This window comes from Neopelma chrysocephalum, unplaced genomic scaffold (genome assembly GCF_003984885.1).
Source record: "Neopelma chrysocephalum unplaced genomic scaffold, ASM398488v2 Primary Assembly neopelma1_24, whole genome shotgun sequence".
NCBI lineage: Eukaryota > Metazoa > Chordata > Aves > Passeriformes > Pipridae > Neopelma > Neopelma chrysocephalum.
This window is the reverse complement of record NW_020897693.1, coordinates 35,783,818-35,807,012: the sequence shown is the minus strand read 5'-3', so window position 1 is coordinate 35,807,012 and position 23,195 is coordinate 35,783,818. Positions and strand designations below refer to the sequence as shown.

Below are 23,195 nucleotides of genomic sequence, written 5' to 3'. Positions count from 1 at the left end.
AACAATCGTAGAATCATCTATTTTCCATACAGAGCAGACCCTGCTTTGTACTAGTCTACCTCACCCATGTCCCTGCTTTCACATTCAAAATGCCTTCAAGTTCCTGGTGCATTGTGACCCAGTCTGGTCTCCAATGCTCAGTATAATCTACATGTAGTAAACATGAGTCACTTAATTGGAACAGCAAGAAGAGCTCACTTACTTGCTACCACGCATACTTTTGTGGAGGGCAAAGGAAATGTCACATTGCATGCAGAAAACACCCTCACAGTGTTATTCATAAAGTTTTGGTCATAGTTTTCAGCCCCCTATGCCTCGAAGCCATAGATTATACCAAGATAATACATCCCTAGGTAAGGAGGACTTACAGACAAAAACCTATCAGTGCAGCCTGGCTTTTATTGATCAATTTTCATGGCAGTGGGGGGAGGACACTGACTGAGAAGTGACGAGAACCACCACCTCTGAAGTTAAAAATCCCTCTGGTGTATATCTGATCATACTCAGAAACGTTTCTGAAGTTGTATCTGGGTATTAAAATTTAAGTAAGAAATCAGAGATGAGCTTCAAGCATTGGAACAATTACTACCAACTTCAAAAACCTTGCTTGAGGTATCCAGACAGGAAGTTTCTCTTTGCCCTGGAGAAGATGCATGACATGGCATTCACATGCCACAGCTCACGGGGATTAACGGCTGTTGGCAAAAACTGCTGCTCATATCCAGAATGTGTCCTGAGCTAAGTGAGTAAGAAACAATCCTTATACAATGATGTCAGCAATATAGTTAGATGCTAAAGTTCCAAAGTTGATTGAAATGTAACAGCTATGAAAATTGTAAGCAGTCCATTAGGAGTCCTGCTGAAACGTATTTGGGTATTTGAAATGGAAAACTGTTACTGACTTGCCCTGGAGTTGCAGTTGTTCCACATTAATCTGGACCAGTTATAAGGAGTTAAAAAGTGGTGAGGGTCTCAGCCTCATTTAGGCATGTAAGGATTTTGTACCTCTTCTCTACTAATCACCTACACACCACTTATGGGGATTTGAGACTAGAAATTATAAATCAAGACTCCACTCTCAGGCAGCAGAAAACCAGGACAGTGCAAGTTTGAGCTTCTGAAAAATGCTAAGAACAAGGTCAGACTGTTCTTTATGGAAGCATGAGGAAATGAGAAGCAGAGCTGTGAAGACACTGAGCACACATCTACAACACACAAAGATATGAGTGATAATCAAGAAGCTAAAATGGCAGACTCCAAGGACATGCCATGGATGAAGACAACTGTTTCTGTAAAGAAAGAATCTGTTCTGAAGAACAAATAGAAGTTCTTTATCCATGACTTCAAAAATAACTAATGAGTCACTTTATTACTTTCCACACTGACAGGAAACTCACTTTAGTGACTCAGGCTAATACCCCAGCCAGTTTGTGAAAAGTGACTTTCCTTCTTTTTTTTCCCAGAAGTATCTTTCCACCTTGTGGCAGAAGCTTGGTGGACTTCAGCCTTTCCAAAGACCAGCTGTCCATCTTTCCTTCTTGCAAGGACAGTGTCCCCAGTATTTCTTTACTCCAAATCTAATTGAAAGCAGAAGAAATAAAACACACAATAGCTCCCAAAACCACAGCTTCCACAAGTAGGAAAGGATATGATAGGAGAATGAGAAGACCAGGACTGCTAGTTCTTTTAAATTACAAGATCAGATAATTTAAGTTTCCAGGGCTGAAGCCCTGGAACATTTTGCACAAGACTCAAATGAATAAATAAATGTAGAACTAGGCAGACCCCTGCAACATGCAGATGTCTTCCTGACTCAGCAGGCTATCAACATGGAACAACCACAGACAACACAGTTTCACCTCTTCTGTCTGCTGTTTAGTATGGCTGCTCTGAAACTCTGGCATCTTGAAGTAGCCTCCAGATGGTGGCCTAAACTCTCTTAAATCATGGCAAAGCCTCAGGACTCAGTAAATATCAAGGAAGATGTAAACTGCAGAGGACTATACAAAACCTTAGGTGATTTTGGAAAACCTCTTTTTGAGATTAATTTGGAGAGGAGAAAAAGGCAACTGGAAGATAGAGATTATTTCTAACTTCATTTCAGGTTTCCATAGTCCAAATACCCACCAAGGGCCTGGGAAAAGTCAAGCAAAATATGTCTGGGGTCTGTGGGAACACAGCACCATCTTGTGGAGTGAATGGAAGAAGTATAAGAAACAAGAAATAAGGATTTCAGCACTTCAGACATCTGCAGCTTGGCTTTTTGACAGCCTGCTCTTCTAGAAGGTTAACAAATCTCTCTATTGAATTTGTGCTTCATAAAAAAGTTCACTGCAGATCTATAAAGAACAAATGAACAACAAACAACTCCCTATTTTTATCTCTCAAACTCATCACCGTTAACATAAACACTGGGGGCCTCTTCATAAATAGAGTGTGGGCAGACAACCATCTGTACTGAATGTTATTTGCCAGCAGGCCTGGCACAGCTGTGAGCACCCTATTCTCACAAGTCTGAATCTCCTGTGCTTAAGGTGGGCAAAGAAAACAAGTCTCTAAATACTAAACTTGCCAGGACTAACAACCTATTGTTCCACCTATTTAGTACTAGAAAAGAAAAAAGCCCTTTTCCATTTAGAAAAGGAAGGAGACTGAGAAAAGCAGCTATTCAACCCTTTTAAGTATTTGTTACCAAATGTAGAGGTATGTTTGCAGAGCATCTGAGAAGGAGAAACTTAAGTTACCCAGCTGGTTCACATCTTACTGGTCATAAATAAGGATGTTCAGGCACCACTGAAAGCATGAAGACTTGATTAGTTTCTATTTCATTGACAGGTAGAAATTCATATCTGCAACAGAAAGCATTGAAATGTCCTGGCTTCTAAAGGAGGTAGGCAAATACAGGGGTCTCTGTGGAGGAGGATATAGTTGCTCTTACTTTCAGCTCCATCTAAAGTATTGTGCTGTACCTAGCTCCACTTTAGCAAATACTTCAAAGATTTTTCTTAGTTTATCCTGCTCTCCAGGATGAAAGATTTTTAAAACAGAAAGCACTATGATATATTGTCTATGCATTTTGAATAGCTCCCATAATGAGTTTAGCACAGGTCTTTCAAGTGTGATATTTGGGCTAAGTCTGTTCTCAGGTGTGCCTAAATTAAGTTTAAATGACTTGAACTATCGATATTCCATGCACATGAGCTACCAGTAGCAATTCTACAGCCAAGCGGGGATCTCTCTGAGGATACTTCACTTAAGACAAAGCACAAATTCATGTTTCAAGTGTCCATTAGAAGTATCTCTATTTCAGTAAGGTGAGGTAAGGGATTAAAGCCTCTAACCTCTTCCAGCTGGGACAAGTGCAGAGTAAATTCACTACTGGTAACAAGTGCAAAAACATGGAGAAAAAAAGAAAGAGAAAACAGACTGGTGGTTTAGAGGCGTTTGTTTGGTTTTTTATGGTTGTTTGTTTTTTTCTGACAGTACAAATGCCTAATTCTTATGATTTGTGCTTAACAACAGGAAGTATAGACAATTCTGTCTAACCTCCGTTCCTAGCATTCAAATAACTATAACGAGATGAATACACAGGATGTTCTCCATGCCACAGCACTATATGCTTCAGCATCATGTAGCATGTAGGACTGATATGCTGCCCTACCTAGTTTAACATACCATGCAAATGTGCACAACTCAGCAATAGTTCAGACAGGTATTTCAGGTATCTATGCATAGCAACTCATCTACCAGATATATATTCTGCACAGCTGACAGTATGGTTACAAGAGATCAAAATCATGCCCCATTGGGTAACCTTTCATGTTTTCTGCAGTCAAATATTATGCCCATTGACCTCAAGATATATACTGGTATTTCTCTCTCTCACAGACACACACACTCCCTCAACCAGACTTTCTCCTGTCCCATGTCACATAGCTGGAGCACCTGTGACTATTTGCCAGCAGTCTGATTCACAGTCACTGCTTCGGAGAACTTCTGCTCATTCACACAGAGCAAGGGCTCGAAAGCCAGGTCTGCTCAGTTCATTCTGCACTGGTAACACAACCAGTTCAGTGTTATAACAGCAAAGCGGAAGAATGAGTCTTTGCTGATGTCAGCAGTAGTGCTGCCTTCTATAACGTGCTTGGATCCATAATTTAAACCCCAGTGCACAGGCATTTCTCATGACAGTCTGCATTTCCAAGTGAAAGACACCTGCCTGCTGAAGTCCCTAGCAGTAAAAAGAAATACCGATATTAGCCATCTCTTCTTCATTTTGTGGTCTTCAATTATAAAACTAGCTGTGACAGATGAACTCTTTAAGACACAGATGTCTCTAAAGGACCTACAAAGTGTATAATGGATGGCTTGTGATATTGCTATCTATCTTCATCATTTGCGTGAGATCAGAGGGCAGAATTGTAACAGACAGAAGGTCATTCAGTGAATGTGAAAAAGAAAAAAAAGGAAGAAAACAAATATGACAGATAGTTATGGGAAGCCAGCAAACCTGACACCAGCTTTACTGTGGTCAAGCAATGCAATTAGGTTTCAGATCAGAGACAAGAGGAAGAGTAGAGCTCCAACCACACTTCCTTCAAAATAAACATGCCAGAGTCTCTTTGGAAGAAAAATATGCTTATATTTGGCAGCTGTATTATTAAAGCAGAGTCTAGTCAAGACACTCTGGACTAGAGGTCAGTTATGTTATCTGAGACAGTTACTCAATAGACGTGAGCACAACTACTCTCGGGATGAGGGTTAGAGACACCTGAACAAAAGCACACTACAAAGATCAAACTCTGTTTTCCTAGGGATGGAGTAATTTTCTACTCTCTTTCCCCATCCTGCCCAAGATTACCCTCTCCAGTACCCTGCTGACAACCGAAGCATCTGAAAGGCATCTCCCAGGCCAGGGAGGCCACCACAGGCCCATGCTGCTTATCTCCAACACAGAAGTCTGGGAAGAGCCTCAGGAAACCACAGTACAGCAGCTGATTCAATAATGAACCTAGGCAGAGGAAGATGAGCTAACTTAGGTCAACACTTTTAAACTAAGATTAATTTTCCTCTTTCTTAGTTTTTTAAATGTTCTCTGCTAATATTCAAAATAAATTCAATCTTTTGATACAGTCAATAAATCCTGAAATTTGTTTTGAAAATAATGAAATCAGCCACATCCTGCTTCCTTATTTCTTCATTATTTTTTCTGTTGAGTTATTCTAAGATTTTCACTGAAATAAGAAAAGTTTTGCTTGCCCTAAATGTGCAGTTTTCACTGATTAAACTACCATCCATTAAAAATTTTCACCAGCACTTTATGCAACCAAGAGGTTGAAATGACATTCACAGATTTGAAAGCTTTTTCTTCTGTGGACAGCTGTTAGCTAACTGGGGTTTCAGTTAACGTTTACACCCCAATGGAATTCATGTTATGTAATTATACTTGGGATTTTTAATGAAAAGTCTATTTCCTTCCACCATCAGAGAAATTCTTTTGTGACCCGAAATCTCTAAGGACAGCAAAAGGCAACTGAAGTTCCAGACTCCACTCCTGGTCTTTTCGCAGGCCTTGGATGTCAAAACACAACGAAACACCTCCACAAAGATAATGAAATCCAAAATATGCTCCCTTGCACAAAGCTTGTTTCACAGGTACCCAAGCAGCCAGTTGCAATCTGCTCCTCAAGGATCATTATTAAGATAACTTTAGTCAAGGTTTTTCATCTAATCCCCAATGTTCTACAGCTGAGATTATTATACCAGCTCCTGGGTAACAAGATTGCAATGTAATAAAGGTATATTCCTATATACAGCTAAACTCCAGTGGAGATCAATAGGTAGCCTTCTGTCAATGACAGGAAATAATTAGTACATTAGGTAGCAAGGAGAGTGAACAAAGAATCTCTTTCAGGACCTCTGACTCCTCCTGCCTTTGTTTATCTGTTAAAAATTTCCATTGCAAAAAACAGAGTAAGCATAAAAGATCTGTCTCTCTCCCTACTGACCCCACCCTTGTCCCTTAAGTAGCCCCAGGCTTAAAGGTTCAAAAGCCAGCAAGAAGAAAAAGTTTAAAAATTGTAGCACTGCCTGAATCTCTCTGTACATTGCCATTCTCTCAGCTACCCAAACCCTGTAAATATTTTATTACATAGATTTGTCCACATAATGACTGTAATCTTAAAGGCAGCTTTCAGTCTAAGGTACAAAAACATATATATGCATCTTAAATACAAAACAATTAGGCATACTTGATATGTGGACTCTCAGAATCCCATGCCAGATTCTGATCTACCAATATGGGCGTAAATCTCAAGTTACCTCACTGAAATTAAAATAATTACTTTGTATTTATAAATGCTACCACAAAGACTAGCCCATAAAATACAAAAGATCGACTTCAATCTTTGCCTATTTATTCTCACCCCTTAATGTAGGCTCCTCTTTGCAAACTGTTTTCTACGTAAACAGCCTGGGAATTAAACAATAATCACCTTGAGGACCCAACAGGAATAAGAAGGCAATATGGTCTGTGCTACAGCAGATAGCTCCACGCTGCCTGGGAAAGCACTAAGTGAACCCTACCCCATCTCATCAACACCATTACATTCCACTAATCACACATCAGACTTAGAGCAATCGCTTAAAAGCACAGATATCTAACTCAGTTGGGTACTGCGAAGATGGGAGAGCACACAAAACCCAGCTGAGGCAAAAAATGGATTAAAAATTATTGCAAGTCAGAGCTTCCATGCAGGATAGTAGACCCAGCATGGGAATCACTTTTTCATAATCCATTCTGCCAGTTACAACAGACTCATAGAGGATTGGAGGCAATGATCAAAGTCAGCTGTGCTTTCACCTGGACTGGTGACTGGGGTATCCTGTTGCAGATCAACAGCAACAGCTGAAAGACAAGCTGGATTTTGCAAGGATTTTTTTTCTCTTCTCTGCAACAGTACAGGTATTAGCTGCATACCATGTGGCACTCAAAATACCTCATGCTGATGAAACCATAGTTAGTGTGAGATTATTGGAAGTATTTGGACAATACAATTGAGGATAAAAGTTTCACAGCATTATGTGAAAAAAAAAAATCCACTTAAAATAAAGGTCCTCAAGCTCAGGATGACTTTTGACCATAAAATCCAACTCTACACACATTTGTCATTATCTTCCAAATTTAGTACTCTATCATCTTCTGTGGAGAAGCTGCTCTAAGAAGAAAAGAATCTTTAAGAGTAAAATTGACGGTTGAAGATTGTTTCAGTCTTTTCCTGAGCTTTTACATTTACTGCTTCTTAAATAAATGTGCAGGATATTAAAAGGAAAAATCTAAATTTAAAATTCATCAAATCCTTGTTACACTTGACAATTTAGAACACTTAATTTATTATCTTACATCTAGTTGAAAGATGTGCTTAGAGATCATCATTGACAAATGGAGCTTGGGGTCACAGAACAAACAGACTCCTATTCTGCCGTGCAATATTTCTGCTACTGCCATCAACCTACATCAGTGTCTTATCAGTGCTTACACCCTGGGCGTGCCATTACAGAAGGAACCGTTTCAGAGGCCAGCTTTTTCGTGGGACAAAATACCTAGGACACAGTACTACTCACTCAGCTAGTTTTAAGATGAAAAGTGATAATTATTGCCATGACTACCAAAAAGTATCACATTAAGAAAAAAATACTGTCAGAGAGAACAGAGATCACAAGCAACACAATTATGGCAAAAGTCTTCTGTGACATGCTTATGAAAATGGCATAGCTGCTGAGCAGTGTCAGGAAGAGAATTAACTGAACTGCTCAGAGGTTGATAACAGAAGCTGTAATCACTCCCACCTGTAAAAAGTCCCTCTCTTTCCATGCTATTGAAGTCTGTAGCATGGCTGGACCATAGCTTATGTGCTGACAGCAGGCAGGTGTGCACAGATATCAATGACTGATTGCAGCTCTCATTCTAAATGCTCCTTCTGCCAAGCTGTTGAAGGAATCAAAATTAAATTACTCACTAGAGACCTACCTGCATTTTGGGGATCACAAGAGGATAAAGTTGGCTAGCTTTCACAATTAAACGCTTAAATGATATTGGCTAGCTTGATATTAAACATTTTTATGTCAGGGCACCTTGAGAAGCTGGAAGGGGCAGATGAAGCAATTCCAGGAAGCACCTGTCACTCAAATTCCCTCTTTCTCACCCAAAACAGGGACACACAAATTTCTCCCTCTAATGTTGACAGCACTACCTATTCCAGATGACTCCCAAAGGGAAAAAGGGGCAAACAAGCTCTTGATCTGCAGTCTGATCTGATGTTTTACAGCTGTTACTTAGGGGCAGGAAAATGCCTTTCAGTACACTGAAAAGCAATGAGCATTCTTAAACCACTGAAGTGCTAAGGCAATTATGTAGTAAGCTATTACTAAGCATCAGAAAAGTGCATGGTGCTTTAATAAGAAGTAGCACCAGATCCTTACCCTAAAGATGTTACAGTTCCTGGAGCCGCAACTGAAAGTAAACAGTGGTAAGAAGGGTGAAAGCAGGGTTTATAACTCAAATCACAATGGTACAATTTACATCATGTACTAAAGCACATAGTTGCATTTCCCTTCCTTTTTATCCCAGTTCTCAGAGGATAAGGTCTTTCACAGTCAGAAAACACCAAAGGCTTAGGTTAGGAGCTGGAAATGAGCCATCAGCCAGAAAACACTAGTTATAACATGTAAAAGAGCACTAAGTAAGCAAGAGCAAAGCATGAAGAGGGAAGTAAGAAGTAGGCAGAGTGCCTGACCTGCTGTAATGAAGTATGATTCACTCAAGATAAATCGGAGGTGACTCTTGCTTCATGTAGGGAGGATGTCTCTGTAGTATCAAAGGCAAATCCCTAAGCGTGCTGATATTTAAACAGCTGACTGGTTTAGCCATGCATGCCTAATGAAGTCTATGCAGATTTATTTTCTACATACTAGCAACCTCTTGCTCTCTGACTCAGTAAGTGAGTAAGCTGGGCACATTAGAAACGAATGGGTGATAATTAAACATGAACAATGAAGAGGGTTCTCTAAGTAAATCAAGCTAAGTATGCTGGCATTGACATTAGAGGAGGTCATGAAGCCTGGACAAAAAATGGCCCAGATGATGAAAAACACAAAATACTAAGGGAGAGGGAATAGGGTCGATCTCCTGACTGGAGGTCTGAATCCTGTAACGGAGAGCATGAGCTTAACTGCTCAGTGGCGCAAAGTAAGTTTGGAGTGCAAATGGCTCATGAACGCAGCAGAATAAAGCATAAAGTAAGGGTTACTCATTCAGCCATTTCCCCTTCCAGCAGTCTCTTCTAATGACGATTCTGCCATGCTATTTAAGCAAGTATGAGAGAAACTAGTTCTGCCACTGCCTTTTTGCAACCTAGTTTACAGACTATGCTCCAGAAGCATCAATACACTTAGGTACTCATTCACTTACTTAGTAGGGTGCAAAAAGGAAGGGCATTAATGCAAGAGGGATGGGTCTCTGTTCATACATCCTTGACATCTCACCTAGAACACACATGTGGCAAAGAGGCCAGCTTCAGTCTTCCTCAATTGATCAAAAATACTTTATGCTTTACTCTAAAGTATTTGGTTTAGACTTTTTTTGCTAATTTTGATATCCTTCCTTTTAAGTCGGAGGAAAAAAAATGTCTTGCCTAGAAAGCATCACTGTGATTACAGAACTGAAGTTATCAAAAGCTCTTCTTGTGACAGTGCTAAATTAATGAATAAACAAGCAAAATCATCATGACTCCCTTTCCCTCCAATCCTTCCCTCCTCCAAATGTGATTCACAGCTAAACAGTAAAAACCCAGAGTTTATAAATAAATTAATAAATAACCCCTCCAAAAACCCAATCAATAGTCAGCAGATGGACTTAACAACTGTTCCAACAAAACAACAACAAAAAAAAGCTGTTTGAAAAGGTGTTTTATACTCTGCTTGCAGTAGTCATTGCTGCAGGTCATTGATCTTTTACAGACAAACAGCCTCCGTTAAAACTTACTTGTTTTAGCCTGGCAATTTCTCCTGGAAAGTTTGACCCTCAGGGTTACTCATCTGCATGAGGCACTGAGTAAGAAGCAGTGTTTTCTATTATCTAGTTTGACATACATATACCACTACCATTAGCTACATTGCCAATGCCTCTTCTTATGCATTGTCTCTGTGCAGAAAAGAAAATGTAATTGTTTGACTAGATAGAGAAGAACATGAACAAGTTAAAGAATCTGTAAAGCTGTTCATAGGACAACAGCTTGAATATAGGTCGCATCTCAGGTAGGTTGGAGTGCCTAACTATCATGTTTTCATCTTGTATCCAGTTTAGGAACAGTAATAGGATGGAGTTCACCCCAGATGCAAGACACTTCATTAATGTTGTGGGTTAACTTCTAATACTGCTACCTTATATGCTTAAAGTTACACATGTTCAACAGTTATTCCTAAATTAACTGCAGTATACTAATCCTGACTTCCTACATCCTAAAGTAATACGTAAATTCTGAAAACAGGTTGGAAGCCCATAATTATTGAATGTGATGCTGAACTGATTAAAACATTTCCAAAGACTGAAGAATGAGGAACAACTTCAAAAAACAAAGAACAGATCTTAATGGCAAGGCGAATGGAACCAGCATATCTCCAATGATACCATCAGTTCTATTTCTGCCTTTTTTTTAGTACCAGCCAGCAAACAGGGCAAACCCTTAAATTCACTCGTGTACAATAGACCTTCTCACATAAATTTGAGGACTGCGGGTGCCTGGGGGTTTTTCCTATGTTTGTTTTTTTTTTAAATATTGTTACAATTTTACAATAAGGAATGAAGCATATTAAAACTGAATTTATGCCCCCATAGCTTCCATTAATTTCTTATTCTGAGGAATCTTGATTTCTACAGTGTAAAGAACAACTAAAACAGAGCTACACAACAGCTAAAATTAAAGGCTTTATCATAATTTCCACTAGGAATTTAAGTCCTTGTCTTATTAAACAATACTGGTGAATGTATAAATATGTCTGTAGGTGTACAGCATGCATTTCTGCCACCTGTGCTTCCCCTTCATCTTTCAGAAACAGCAGTTCCTAGCCAGTTGCATCTGAATTATGAAGATTAGTCCAGTCCTGAGACAAAAATTAAAAAGCAAAGACATATTGGTGCTCTAAGATTTCCTGAGTATTGATAAGACTAAATATCTTTGCAAAGTTTGCCCTAGCAAATAATTTAAAAAACCCAAACGCAAATCACACCTACTAATAATTAATTTGGGATAATCTAAGGAGATCATCAAGAATAATTGAAGAAAACATCATAGGTCTCATTTATCTGTCTCAGAGGCACTGAAATATTCTGCATCAAACACATAAAAATGCAAATTTTCCAGTGTGGACACTCAAGTTGATTAACAGAAATGGAAAGGCGAAATATATATAGTAAGACATTCTTTTACTACTGTTTCCATTGTGCAAAACTAGACCTGTTCTATTTACTTCAATACTCCATATTTACATCAGTGGGAGACCACGAGTTGCTCAGAAGGTAGAAATAGCCATCTACTAAATTAATAGAATTAGACCGCAGTGGACAAAAAAAAATTCTACCAAAGATCCTAATGCATTTCTAAATAAATGGCTTCAGGTTACACAGAAGGTATCTCCCCCTGCCATTACTTGCACTAAAATCCAGTCTAAAGAGTATTTACTTCAATTAACATACCGGTCTCTGTACTTCCATTAGACTTGAGTACAATAGCAACCATATCTAAGAGCTAGGAAGAGGAATTAAGCCTTATCCCTCTCCATAACTGTCATGGTTTGAAAAGGCCCAAAATCCAATTCTGATTCCTAGCCTCCCTCCCACATCTCAACCCCATGTGAGATGGGTTTTCCAGACAAAAACACGAGACTCAATATGGGGGAAGGAATATATTACAAAGACTATACACATAAATAAATACTATAATACACTGCATACAATCTTAACTCTATATCTATCTCTACCATGACAGTAATATTTACAATGGGCCAAATCTCTTCTCCCTCCAAATAAAAGTCCAGGAGAGAAGAAGAAGAAAAGACCCCTTCCAGTCTCTGAGCAACAGGTGTCTCTCTAGGCAGCAGGCTTTCTTCTTCTCTTTCAGGCAGCAGTAGTAGTTGCTGGCTCTCTGCCAGCACACACGAGGGAGGTCTTCCAAGCCTCTCTCGGCCCCCGTCTTCAAACAGGGGGTCTTTCCATGGGCTGCGTAACCCCAGACACGGCCGCTACACCATGGTCATATCACGAAGCACGGGGGTCTTCGTGACAGTCTGGTATCCTCAGGGGAGATCAAGCCCCTTCACAAAGCTTCTGTGCTCTGCTTCAAAGATGGCTGCCAGCTTCTCTGAAGCTGCAGCAAGGAGGGGGGGGAAAAGCCCAAGGTCACCCCCTCCACACACATTCCTTTGGCCATCCTGGCTGAGCTCTCAGGAGGCCGGAGCTTCTTAGCTCCTCTCTGTAGTGCATACTGCACTTTAGGACTCTACTCAGTCCACCACCCCCTCCTCTTTCTCAGAGGGGTCTCTAGTGAGTTTGGGGGTTTTGGTTTGAGCCAGTTCTTACCCCCAGAACTCTGTCTGTGCCGTGGTCTCGATTCTCTTCCTGCTGCTGCTTTTCCTTCTCCTCAGACACCTCTGTGTCTGCCTTAGCTGCATACCGGCTTGTGTTCCTCCTTCTGGTCCTTATCAGTTGGCTTTTTGCCACTGCTCTTCGGACGCTGCTGTCTCCGCTGCTGCTCCGTCGTTGCTCCCAGCGTCTCCCACTTCTACTTACGGGGGAGAAAACTCCCCCAGCTCCTAGCCACAGGCACTCAGTCCAGCTAACACTGTTCCAAGTCCCTGCAGCCCCCCCAACTGGGGCTGGGGGGCAGAGGCCCCCAAGGGGCCGGAGCCCCTTCTCCTCGTGGCCTCTACAACATGGCTACCTCTTCCCCTACAACAAGTATCACTGCTTCTTTTCCGGTCTCCAGAGATATGTTTATATTTTGCAGGAGTACTGATTGGGTCAAGCCCCAAGGGTCACCACCCCCTGGGGGTTACCACTTTCCTAGTTTCAGGGGGAGAACCTGGCTCAAACCACTACAATAACCCACAACACTTCCTAACTGTATCAGGAAATCAGGAGTAGAAGTCTGTTTTCAGCATCCTGATACATGACAAAGACAAAAATAAATAAAACAAAAACAAAACAAAACACAAAAAACGTTATACGCACTTTTTGAAGATCCTGGTTGAAGTCCTGTTGTCTTCCAGGAGGGGTCCACATGACTTACCTTTCCAGATCATTTTGAAACCCACATCCTCCTGTGAGCATTTCTAAATCACCAGCCAGGCCTGACACCGAGAGACTGGCTACTACGCTACCCACATCACCTGCACTCATATCAAACTCCCCTCTCTGCTCTGCATGGTTTCCAGCTGACAACTTTAAAAAGCAGCAAGAAATGCCCAATTACAGACACAGGAACCTTCCTGATACTTCAGCACCTTCTCTAAGTCATTAGCAACAGCTTAACAAGGGCACTGTGACATTCTGGAGCTGTGAAGCCAAACACATTAGAAACAAACCTATATCAATAATATCAGAGATTTCCTGGATGCGTATTTAAATGCAGCCCAGGTTCAGTGAACCTGTTGGTTCAAAGCAGTGCTTCTTTCACACAACACGTTTGTGTGCTATGCTTAGCAAGTCTAAACCGAATGACTGAACAAGTAGTTTGAGAATGGGAAAGTGAGTGTCCAATTGACAAAAGCAAACCCAAACAAAACTGCAGAAAATTGGCACTAGATCATGTAACTCCAATATGAAACGTTTTTTTCTGGACCCAAAGAAGTCATTCTGAATTCCAGAGCATCACAAAACACCAGGCATGGCATTACTGTTTAAAAATCTGTGTCAGCAGTAATTTTTTCATACAGCCACTGTCAAAGTATGAATGTTGATAGGCCTTTCCAATATTTGTTTGGGAGAACTGTGCTGGGAGAAATGGGAGACCAATGCAGGCAACATTACACATGAATAACTTGGAAAAGTAGGCTTTTTGGCCTTCAGAAGAAACAGACTGTCACCATGTGCTAAACAGCTTGTCATATGTGCCATCAATTCAGCTACATCTCAAAAGTGCCATCAATTCAGCCACGTCTCAGACTTTTAGAGGAAGGGTTGCAAATATGACAGTGCTGTGAAACCAATATTGAGTGAACTTTGCTGGTACCACCAATAAATTTTACCACCAATACCCTTAATGAAAAGCAGCAGCTTCTGACCTGCAGGTGGTCAGAGTGGACTGTAAGAATCTTCTCTAGTTTTAAAATTTACATACACAATGAACCAAATTATTGAAGCCTACTGTTGTGCTTACTACACCATTCATAATGTGCTCCTTTTTTCCCTGCCTTGGAGCAGTGAGGGAGAAGGGGACTGTCACCCTAAATAATAATAGACAGACAGTAAAGCTGAACTGATATGCTCCCTCCAGGCAGGAGTAAAGGCCAAATCTTGATGAGCAGAGGGAATGTCAAAAAGCTGATTATCTGCCCCCTAAAGGAAGACTTAAGGGTTTTATTCAATTATTTTATCAGAGATCTTAATAACAATTGGCCAAGAAGAACATCCAATGTTTTGAGATAAAGCAAATCAATATGCTGAGAAGCACAACAGTGCTGCTGTATGTTTAACTGATCACTGGTTTTAACTGAACATTCTAGCAAACAGTACCCAATACTTCATCTTAGCATACAGCCGGTATTTCAGTAGAACACTACTCATATTACAGGCATTCCATGTCTTTTTTACCGAGGTTTGAATAAAAATATCAAAGCACAATTCAGTACAGAAAACCTAGCCATTTTTTACCTGTGTAAATATTACATACAATATCTGCAAGTCAGTCCTGGTTCTTCTAAACCAGGAATTCCATTAACATCAATTACTACCATTGGCCTGGTTGAGTTAGCTTTCAAAGAGAAGAAAAAAAAACACAAACAAAACCCACACGTACCGAATTGCACATTTTCATTTTAACGAGAAAAGAAAATAACCTGCTGTATGCTTTATACAAACTTTCCAGGAAAAAAAAGTTTGGCTTTGACGTTGGTATTGCAATTGAAAGAATGACTCATCATGTGTTCTCTGTGCACCCAAATGTCAGAACTCACAGCTCACCAATACAATGGAAAAGTCTACTTACGGTCGTTACACTGGCTCCCAGAATATGAAGTCATGGAGCAGTCACATGTGAAGCCTTCCCACTGCTGATTACAGATGCCCTGATTCGCACAGGAATCTTCCTGGCAGGTAGTGCTTGGTCCTGGAGAAGGGATGACAAGAAAAGGGTGAAATAAAGGTGAGAGAATCACTTTGGTCAGGCCCACAAAAGCTTCAATTAATCGCTACCATTACCATCAGGAACCTCATGCAGAAGAGAAAAAGCACTAACCAAACACTCTTCCATTTCTGGACATGCAAGAAAATCAGGAAGAAAGAGCACAAAGACAACTGCACACTTCACAACAAAACAGCAATCTGTAACAAAGTGCAAGAAGGAAGAGGGAACAGGAACATAGTCCCTCTTACGCAGGCCCAAGTCATATGTTCCAAGCTTGCTCAAAGAAGTTTACTGTAAAATATGGTGTGATGCAAGGATAACAAACATGGCCAGGTTGTCCTGCTTCCCTAGAAGTTTAATCCCCTGGTAGAAACGAAGGCTAGGAATGAGCCCACGTACAATGCTTCATCCTATCCAAAGAACCCCAAAACTGAAGTTTTGAAGCCTCAGTTGGCTACAACTTTGCTTTATAGCTGTGAACAGTGGTATTACATAGGTTCCTCTGGACACACGTCAACAAAGTCCTCAGAAGGGCATGACATTAGTCCACAACACTTCTCTATTCTGGAGTGGTTTGATGCCTTTGAGGGAAGCAGAGAAGGAAGCAGTCACTACTAACAGAATAGCCTTTCACTGTTCTGTGATTTGCAGCTAACAGTTGCTATCCTACTCAGATAAACCTTGCAAAGAAAAAATCCAAGCAATAGGCAAAAAAGTGATCTTCAGAACAGAGGAAATCTGAATGACAGCTAGTATGACATCCACAAGGAGGTAGCTGGATTCTGAATCATCTGAGCACAGGTGTGAAGCTGCAAGTCGTAGATTACAAGAACATGAGTTTAGAAGTTACTTCCTGGAAAGGTGTTTTATCTCCAGCATTCTAGACAAAGGTATGCCACTCCTGTTGTGCAGTACTTCAAATAAAATGTACAAATACATTTGAGGTACTTACTATTCTGTATCCTGCAAATGTTGGAAAAGAAGAAGAAACAAAAGAAATAAAGCAGAGAGAAGAGGATCAACTGGCTAGGCTGCCTGAGACCAGTTTATTAGCCACTTCCAGTCTAGGACAATACCACAAAGACAAAGAAACCACTGTTCAATCCCTCCCAGCATCTGTCATCACAGATGACAGCAACTCCATGAGGCTTATCCTACTCTTCACTCTTATTTCTTCATCACATCAACACTACCATCAGTATTATATAGATGAGATAGGACATACCAAAATGGAGACAGCATTTTCAAATATCTTTAGCTAACATGAAACTCTTCAACCTCCATCTGATAACATCCCTAATGATTTCACTGAAGTATTCAGTATTTCTTTGGTATTCATATTGTGTACCTGGGCAGTTCCATATTTACAAGCCTTTGTAGAATCCACATCTAACTGGAAGCCTCATGTCAGAACATGATCCTCCTACAATTCAAAGACCAAGCCAGGAAGGGACCATCATAACTTTGGTGCAAGGTTCCTGCTCTTCCCACCAGATCACCTTTCCCCACTGTGAGAACAGAATAGGTGAATTTCAGTAGCTTTTTAGCTATCTGTGTTTCTTTGCAGGATATCTCTCTTGCAATGAGAAGGAATGTGTGAATCAGTTGGCAGAGTTTCACTTAATGTTAACAAAGACCTGAGCTTCTTCCAAAATTTATTACACTATTAAAAAAAAAACACCAAACCTACAAAACCCAAAACCTCTAGGTAGAAGCATAAGTGTGGATAACAAAAGAAAACAACAAGATCTCTGAAAGAAAATTCACCTACTGAAAAGAGGCGGCAGCAGCAGCCACAGCAAGAAAACCCCATGTTGCCATACTGAAGGAAAGTTGAGCAGCATTTTTCAACACTTTTCTCCTCCTCTCCGCCTCTTCTTTCCACCCACCTGACTCTCATTTGCAGCCATGTAAATCCCAGTGGTCTCAGTGGCACAGTGTGAAGTTAACAGATCACTTCTAGGATTACAACAAAGCTGACAGACTTTCCAGTGTGGGCTGGAAGGCACATGTATGTACACACTTCCCTCCTGCCTTTACTCTTGTAAAAGATGGGCATAAATATATAGATACACATGCATCAGGTTGTGATCTGACACTTGCTTCAGACTTACTCTGGCCCAGCAAAAGCAGGGATGACATTTAACAATCTGAAATAGAATATTAGTTGTCATTTTGCCTAAAATGTCCAAGGATAAAGAATTCTGAGGATTCTTTATCTGAGGATAAGGAATGACAAACTGATACCTCTTCCTGTACATCACTATCCCACCATCTAACCTGTAACCAGAAATATGAATGGCAATAGTTCTAAAGGTATACACAAGCAAGTTATATACATATATTTAAAAATAAATCCAGAAAGTAACTGTGAATCTATGCAAACTTGATACAGTATCAACTGTAAACATCATTATATAGAAGCAGAGCAGAACAGCATTTTCAATGACAATGATTCTCCACTCTTCCTACACTCTTCTTTAATCAGTAACTGGACTTGACAATGGGCATATCCTTTGTCTAGGTGCCCCAAGAGAAAGGACTCTACTCAAGGAATAAGTCTGCATGAGGCCTCATACTTGTGGCTTGAGGTGTTAATAGTGAGCAAGTCCAGAGAGCCGAAGTACTTGAATTCATGGCCAGTATTACGGTTTCTGAATTGTATTTTACAGTAACCAACTGTGAACACGGGAACAGCACTTTCACAGCAGTCAGAGGGAAAAAAAAGAAGAAAAATAAAAAACCCCAATAATGAGGAATTTTGAAAGCTTGACAATACCACAAGGAAGCTTGAAGCCTGATCTGCCATCTTTAGAGTCACTTGTGACGGCACAGCACAGATGTTACACCTTGCCTCACTCCTTAATACTATGGGCCATTTGCATCATAAAAGAACCTTTGTCTCAGAGAGTTCATTTACCCCTACTGCTTACAGTCCTTGCCTGATGTCATAATCCTCCATCTGTGGCAACAGAATTTTGATCAGAGCAACTAATAGGGATGTCACAGGAGATTAGGATTTTGGATTAGGGAGCAAAGCAATAGAAGCACAGAAAGGCTTATAAAACATGAAGATTGTGTTACCACGCACATGCCCTTTAGTGCTAACAAACAAGGAAAGAAGATGACAAACAACTTATATATAAAGCAGTAGAATTGTTTCTAAATTACTGATGCCATCAGGGCTCAGGTCTATTTTTAATCTCATTCCTTTGACAACACTTAAAGAAGTCAAAGTATTTAAAAGCAAAGCTTCAGAACCAGTCTTCACATGATAATCTGAAATACCTCTGATTTTGTTGTCTGTTTGTAGCTGGGCTAGGCGCATTGCCTTCTTTATGCCACATGTACAGTGGAGAGGAGAATGAGTGGGCAGTAGGTATAGAATCAAAGTGGAAAAGTCCCCAGTGCAGAAAAGCATCCCTGATAGAAGGGTGACTTGCTATGTCTCAAACTGTCCAGACTAGGCCTACCAACTGAGATGGCAAAGCAGAATTCTTCAACTACGTCCTTTTGATCTTATGCTGCATCTCTAATTTTTATTGGAACAGCTCAGTATCTGAGGACTTGCAGGATCTGAGATTTGTTGCACCTCCCTCCCTGGGAAGGAGTCCAGTACTACACTTTTCTTCAAAGTTACCTATCCAGATGTATTGTTTGTTTATTTTACTACTAAGTATTTGAAGAAAATCGCCTTAGAAGACTATAACAGCCAGATCTCTTATCCATATTCTGCTTGGACAAATTACTTCGTCTACCCTCTTTCCTGCTGTATGGTAGGTTTCTCTTTGTCCGGAAACTAAAAAAAATTCTGTTGCATGGTGCTAAAACTGCCATGTTGCATCCCACAGATAGGTGTGTTTCACTGGCAAGAAAAGCCATTCCTTCTGTATTGTTGGAAAGCCCTTTGCAGAAAAAGCAACTTCAGGAATAAAAGATAGTATTGTGTTTATTGTTCTTTCCAGTTACATGAGAAATCAGTCTCTTTATGAAGCAGCTACAGGATTATTACACAACTGCTTCATGCTTTGATCACAAATAGCAATAAGCATGAAGATAAGCAAACCGTTATTTGTCTCATACATAACACCTTCCTTCACACATCAAAAATTCACTGTTATTGAAAGGAATCAACCATTTCTGTCAACATTATTTTCTCAGTAAGATGAAGATCTGCAACAGGCATGGTTCAATGACAACATGGGCCCATTTTCACTCTCCATCTCCCTAAATGCTCTCATCTTTTCCCCTTGTATCTTCAAAGAGGTTAGGAAGCAATAGGAAACTAATACATGGAAGACATCTTTTCAGTCTTTGCAGAATAAGGTGCTTCTTTTGTCCCACAGTTCCTAAATTACAAATGCCATCAAGCACTAAGGTATCTCTACCACTACCAGTCAGATGTTACCATCAATTTATACTCATGATAGATCTACAATATACTTCTGCCAGCACTCCTCTTTCATAACCAGAGGCAGTTAGCTTTTCTTAATTTAATGTCCAGTACCAGTTCAGCTCAGAGAGGCTGAACTTCCAAGACATCAGGTCTTGGAAACGATATGCATCAGGCAGAAAATAAACCTGTTCAAGGACTCACTCAGTGCAGGTTAAGTAAGAAATGAAGTTAACCCCATTAAGTTTTCCAATTTTAGAATAATTTGGAAAAAATATTTTTTTCTGGATAAAAAGTGAGAAAAACTGAGTCTGAATCTGAAGGAACTATCACTTCATGGGATGGACCACACCACATATACTGTAATTATCAAATACATATTGGTGGTATGTCAACATTTACTTTGCACAGTAAACTAAAGTATACTCAAGGTTCAGTGCATGATTCAGAAAGTTGGATCCTGTAGTTTGAGTCACAGGTAGTAGAAAGCAGAACTATCACAGACTAACATAGCAAACCAGAACCCAAAAATCAAAGAGATTTTCAAGGACTGCAAGGCCATCTCTTCAAGCTCTCAGTTTCATATTTTGTTAAGAACTCATCATTCCTTTCATCACCTAAATAAGGTTAGACATCTGTCAGGTTCCAAATTTAAAGTTACTGATTGTCAGAAATAACTCAAAAGCCAGCATTCTTTAGTCCTCTGAAAATGCAGCCACTTATTTCAGTACCTCAACAGAACCTGAACGCTTCATTCACCTGATGTCAGCTATGATGCAGAATCCTTCTGTTCCAAATAAGTGGCTGGTTGGAAAACTTCAGGAACTGGGAATAGTTAAAATAACAAATATGCACAAATGTGCTTTCTCCCACAGAAAGCACATTGATCTCAAGGTGACAGGAGAAGGGAATCAGCAGCAATAGCAATCCACAGAGAATGGATCTTTTTTCCCCCCAAGAAACCTGGCATATACCTGTCTTCCTCCCTCTTGTCACCCTTCCACTCTTCATCTCTAAGCAACCTATACAGTCTTGAACAACATGTTCATACACATGCTGGTGAGGGAAGAACTAAAAAAACCCCAAAACCAATAGAAACCCCAGCCATACAACAAAAAATCAACTGCATAAAAGGGAGTATGCAAATGAAGTAGAGGAAGTAAACAGCATTCAGACACAGAAACTAAAAGCAGAAAGGAAAAACTGAAAGGGCTGTATGTGAACAAGAAAAATACAGCCAATTGAAAAAACACCCTTTCCTATGCAAATCACAGCAGTACAAAAGTACCAAGCCTCATGGCCTACTCTGAAATAGCCAAACCTATTTAGCAAAGGTTGGTTTCCTGAAAAGCCAATAATCCACATTATGCACTCAAGACAAATGCTTTCCCTTAGGCTTCAATCTGATCAGGTGTCTCCATATGAAGGGAAAATATTCCTATAGGGTTCAGACCTCTGTAACAATTTGAGCTTGGGCTGGAATAATCTTCGCAGCTCTGACAAACCTTTAGGTTCTCAGAAGTCTGGAAAAATCAAAACAACAAACAAATCTGTTTGTTCCAGAACCTGCTGTATCCACTTCAATGGACATCAGAAATTGAGCAGGAACTCTTGTGCATGCATTCTGAATTCTGATGGGGACATAGGTGACTAGAAAGAACAACAGTGACTGCAGTTAGAGAGATTTGATCCTTGCTGATGTCTAAACCAAATCCCAAATTCACTGCCACAGTTTGAATGGATGGCACAGAACACTTTAATCCTAAACTTATTTACACCCCAGTGTAGTTCCAGGCCACTTTTTTAATCATATCAGTCACAGGCTGCATATATTTCCTAGTCTTTCAAGTCTCATCTTTTACCACTTTCATTTACATTAACTTCAGAATTCCCCAAGGGGTAGCACCTAACAGTCTCTAAATCCCTAACCTCTATAAGACAGTACTTCAACTTTTTACAGCTGGGAATAGGTCAGAGATGCCAACAAAACACAGTTGTAGTCAGATTCTCCACATGCATAGAGCAAAATACACCACACTAACTTCTGCCTACCTGGAGGCTGTCAAATCTTTCAGATTCAATGTTTTGTATGCATCCGATTGCTAAAATTACCACAAACTGTCAGTATCATTACCTGTTGGGTGAGAGGGTGTCTCTTAATATGCTTCTGTCTATTAACAACTGCTACAGTGATAAACTGTTTATCCATTAAAATATCCTTATTCCTCCAAAATTATTTTTATCCTTTTCTACTGAGCCACAGAATGCCAAACCCTACCTAAACACACACGTGATATCCTGAAGGAAAGGTAATTGCTATCTGCCTATACCTGGAATAGAGAACAGGAATATTTTAATCTGAAAATTGCATCTATTACATTAGATTGGGTCAGCAGTATCACCAGGTTGTCAGGGTAAACACAGCGAATAGAAACTGAGTTTACGAAGCACATGGTTACAGTCTCAAAAAGTTAATTTCAGTGATATGAAAAATGTTGGGAAGTCTCTATCTATAGAGTGACACAACAGGAACATTTTACATGTTTTCTCTCACAATAAAACCTTAGACCAAACCTTTGGCTTAGACATAAAATTTCAAGGTCACTAAGCTGATATCACAACAGAAGCCATCTGTGGCTTCAGGACTGTTAAACAGAGACACTGTCCAATGCCCCTGACTTCCCCTTATACCTGAGACCATTGTCTCATTTTCCATTAAAAATTAGGAACATTTTTATTGACTTCCATAACACTTTGGAATAAATTAATTTGTACTCCATATTGCAGTCTCTCCAGATGAGTTGGGAAGTATACTTTCACTATGATATTTAAAAGGATACACTTTCAATGCCATGGAAAACATCTTCCGGTTATACTAGTATCAAAGACCTATTAACTTCTAATAGGCACGTTTCCTCACTTAAATCCCACGGAAACAGTCTGCATGGTCTCTGAGAATATCCTATCTATTTCTTTCTTATTCTCACGAATGTTCAACAACCTACTGACTTCCCCGCATAACTCCTTGACCTGGTGACACAGTTCCTCAACAAGGACACACCTTCTGCAGAGGAGATGACTCTCAGCCCCAGCTTCCTGGACAGGCACCAGGCACTCTTCACAACTAGAGGCCTGCAAAGCCACATCTACTGTCAGAAGGTCTGTTTGGGTGGAAGCCTCTGACATCGTGGTGCAGCAACAGCCGCTGGGGAACGAGCTCTGTGTCACATAATAACTGTAATTTTTGCAGCTCGGACTCTAGACTGGGGAGAAGGGGCCTCCTCATTCCCCTTGGTGTTAACTGCTGCTCCTATGCGCTGCTCTCTGTTCTGCCACTGTGTTGGCCTTCCTATGGAGAGGAGCCCTTCCTGCCCAGATTATGGCTTGTAAAATGCCATTCTAAA

General features: G+C 40.3%; 1 protein-coding gene across 24 annotated transcripts in view; it reads right to left on the bottom strand.

Moving 5' to 3' along the window:
• Positions 1-23,195, bottom strand: part of NRXN3 (neurexin 3) — a 1,019,488-nt gene that overhangs the window by 531,469 nt on the left and 464,824 nt on the right. For all 24 annotated transcript variants that reach the window (XM_027672731.1, XM_027672716.1, XM_027672707.1 and 21 more), the window contains one exon: positions 15,261-15,380. In XM_027672731.1, coding sequence (XP_027528532.1) covers positions 15,261-15,380 — 120 coding nt within the window. The remainder of the gene's footprint in view (positions 1-15,260; positions 15,381-23,195) is intronic.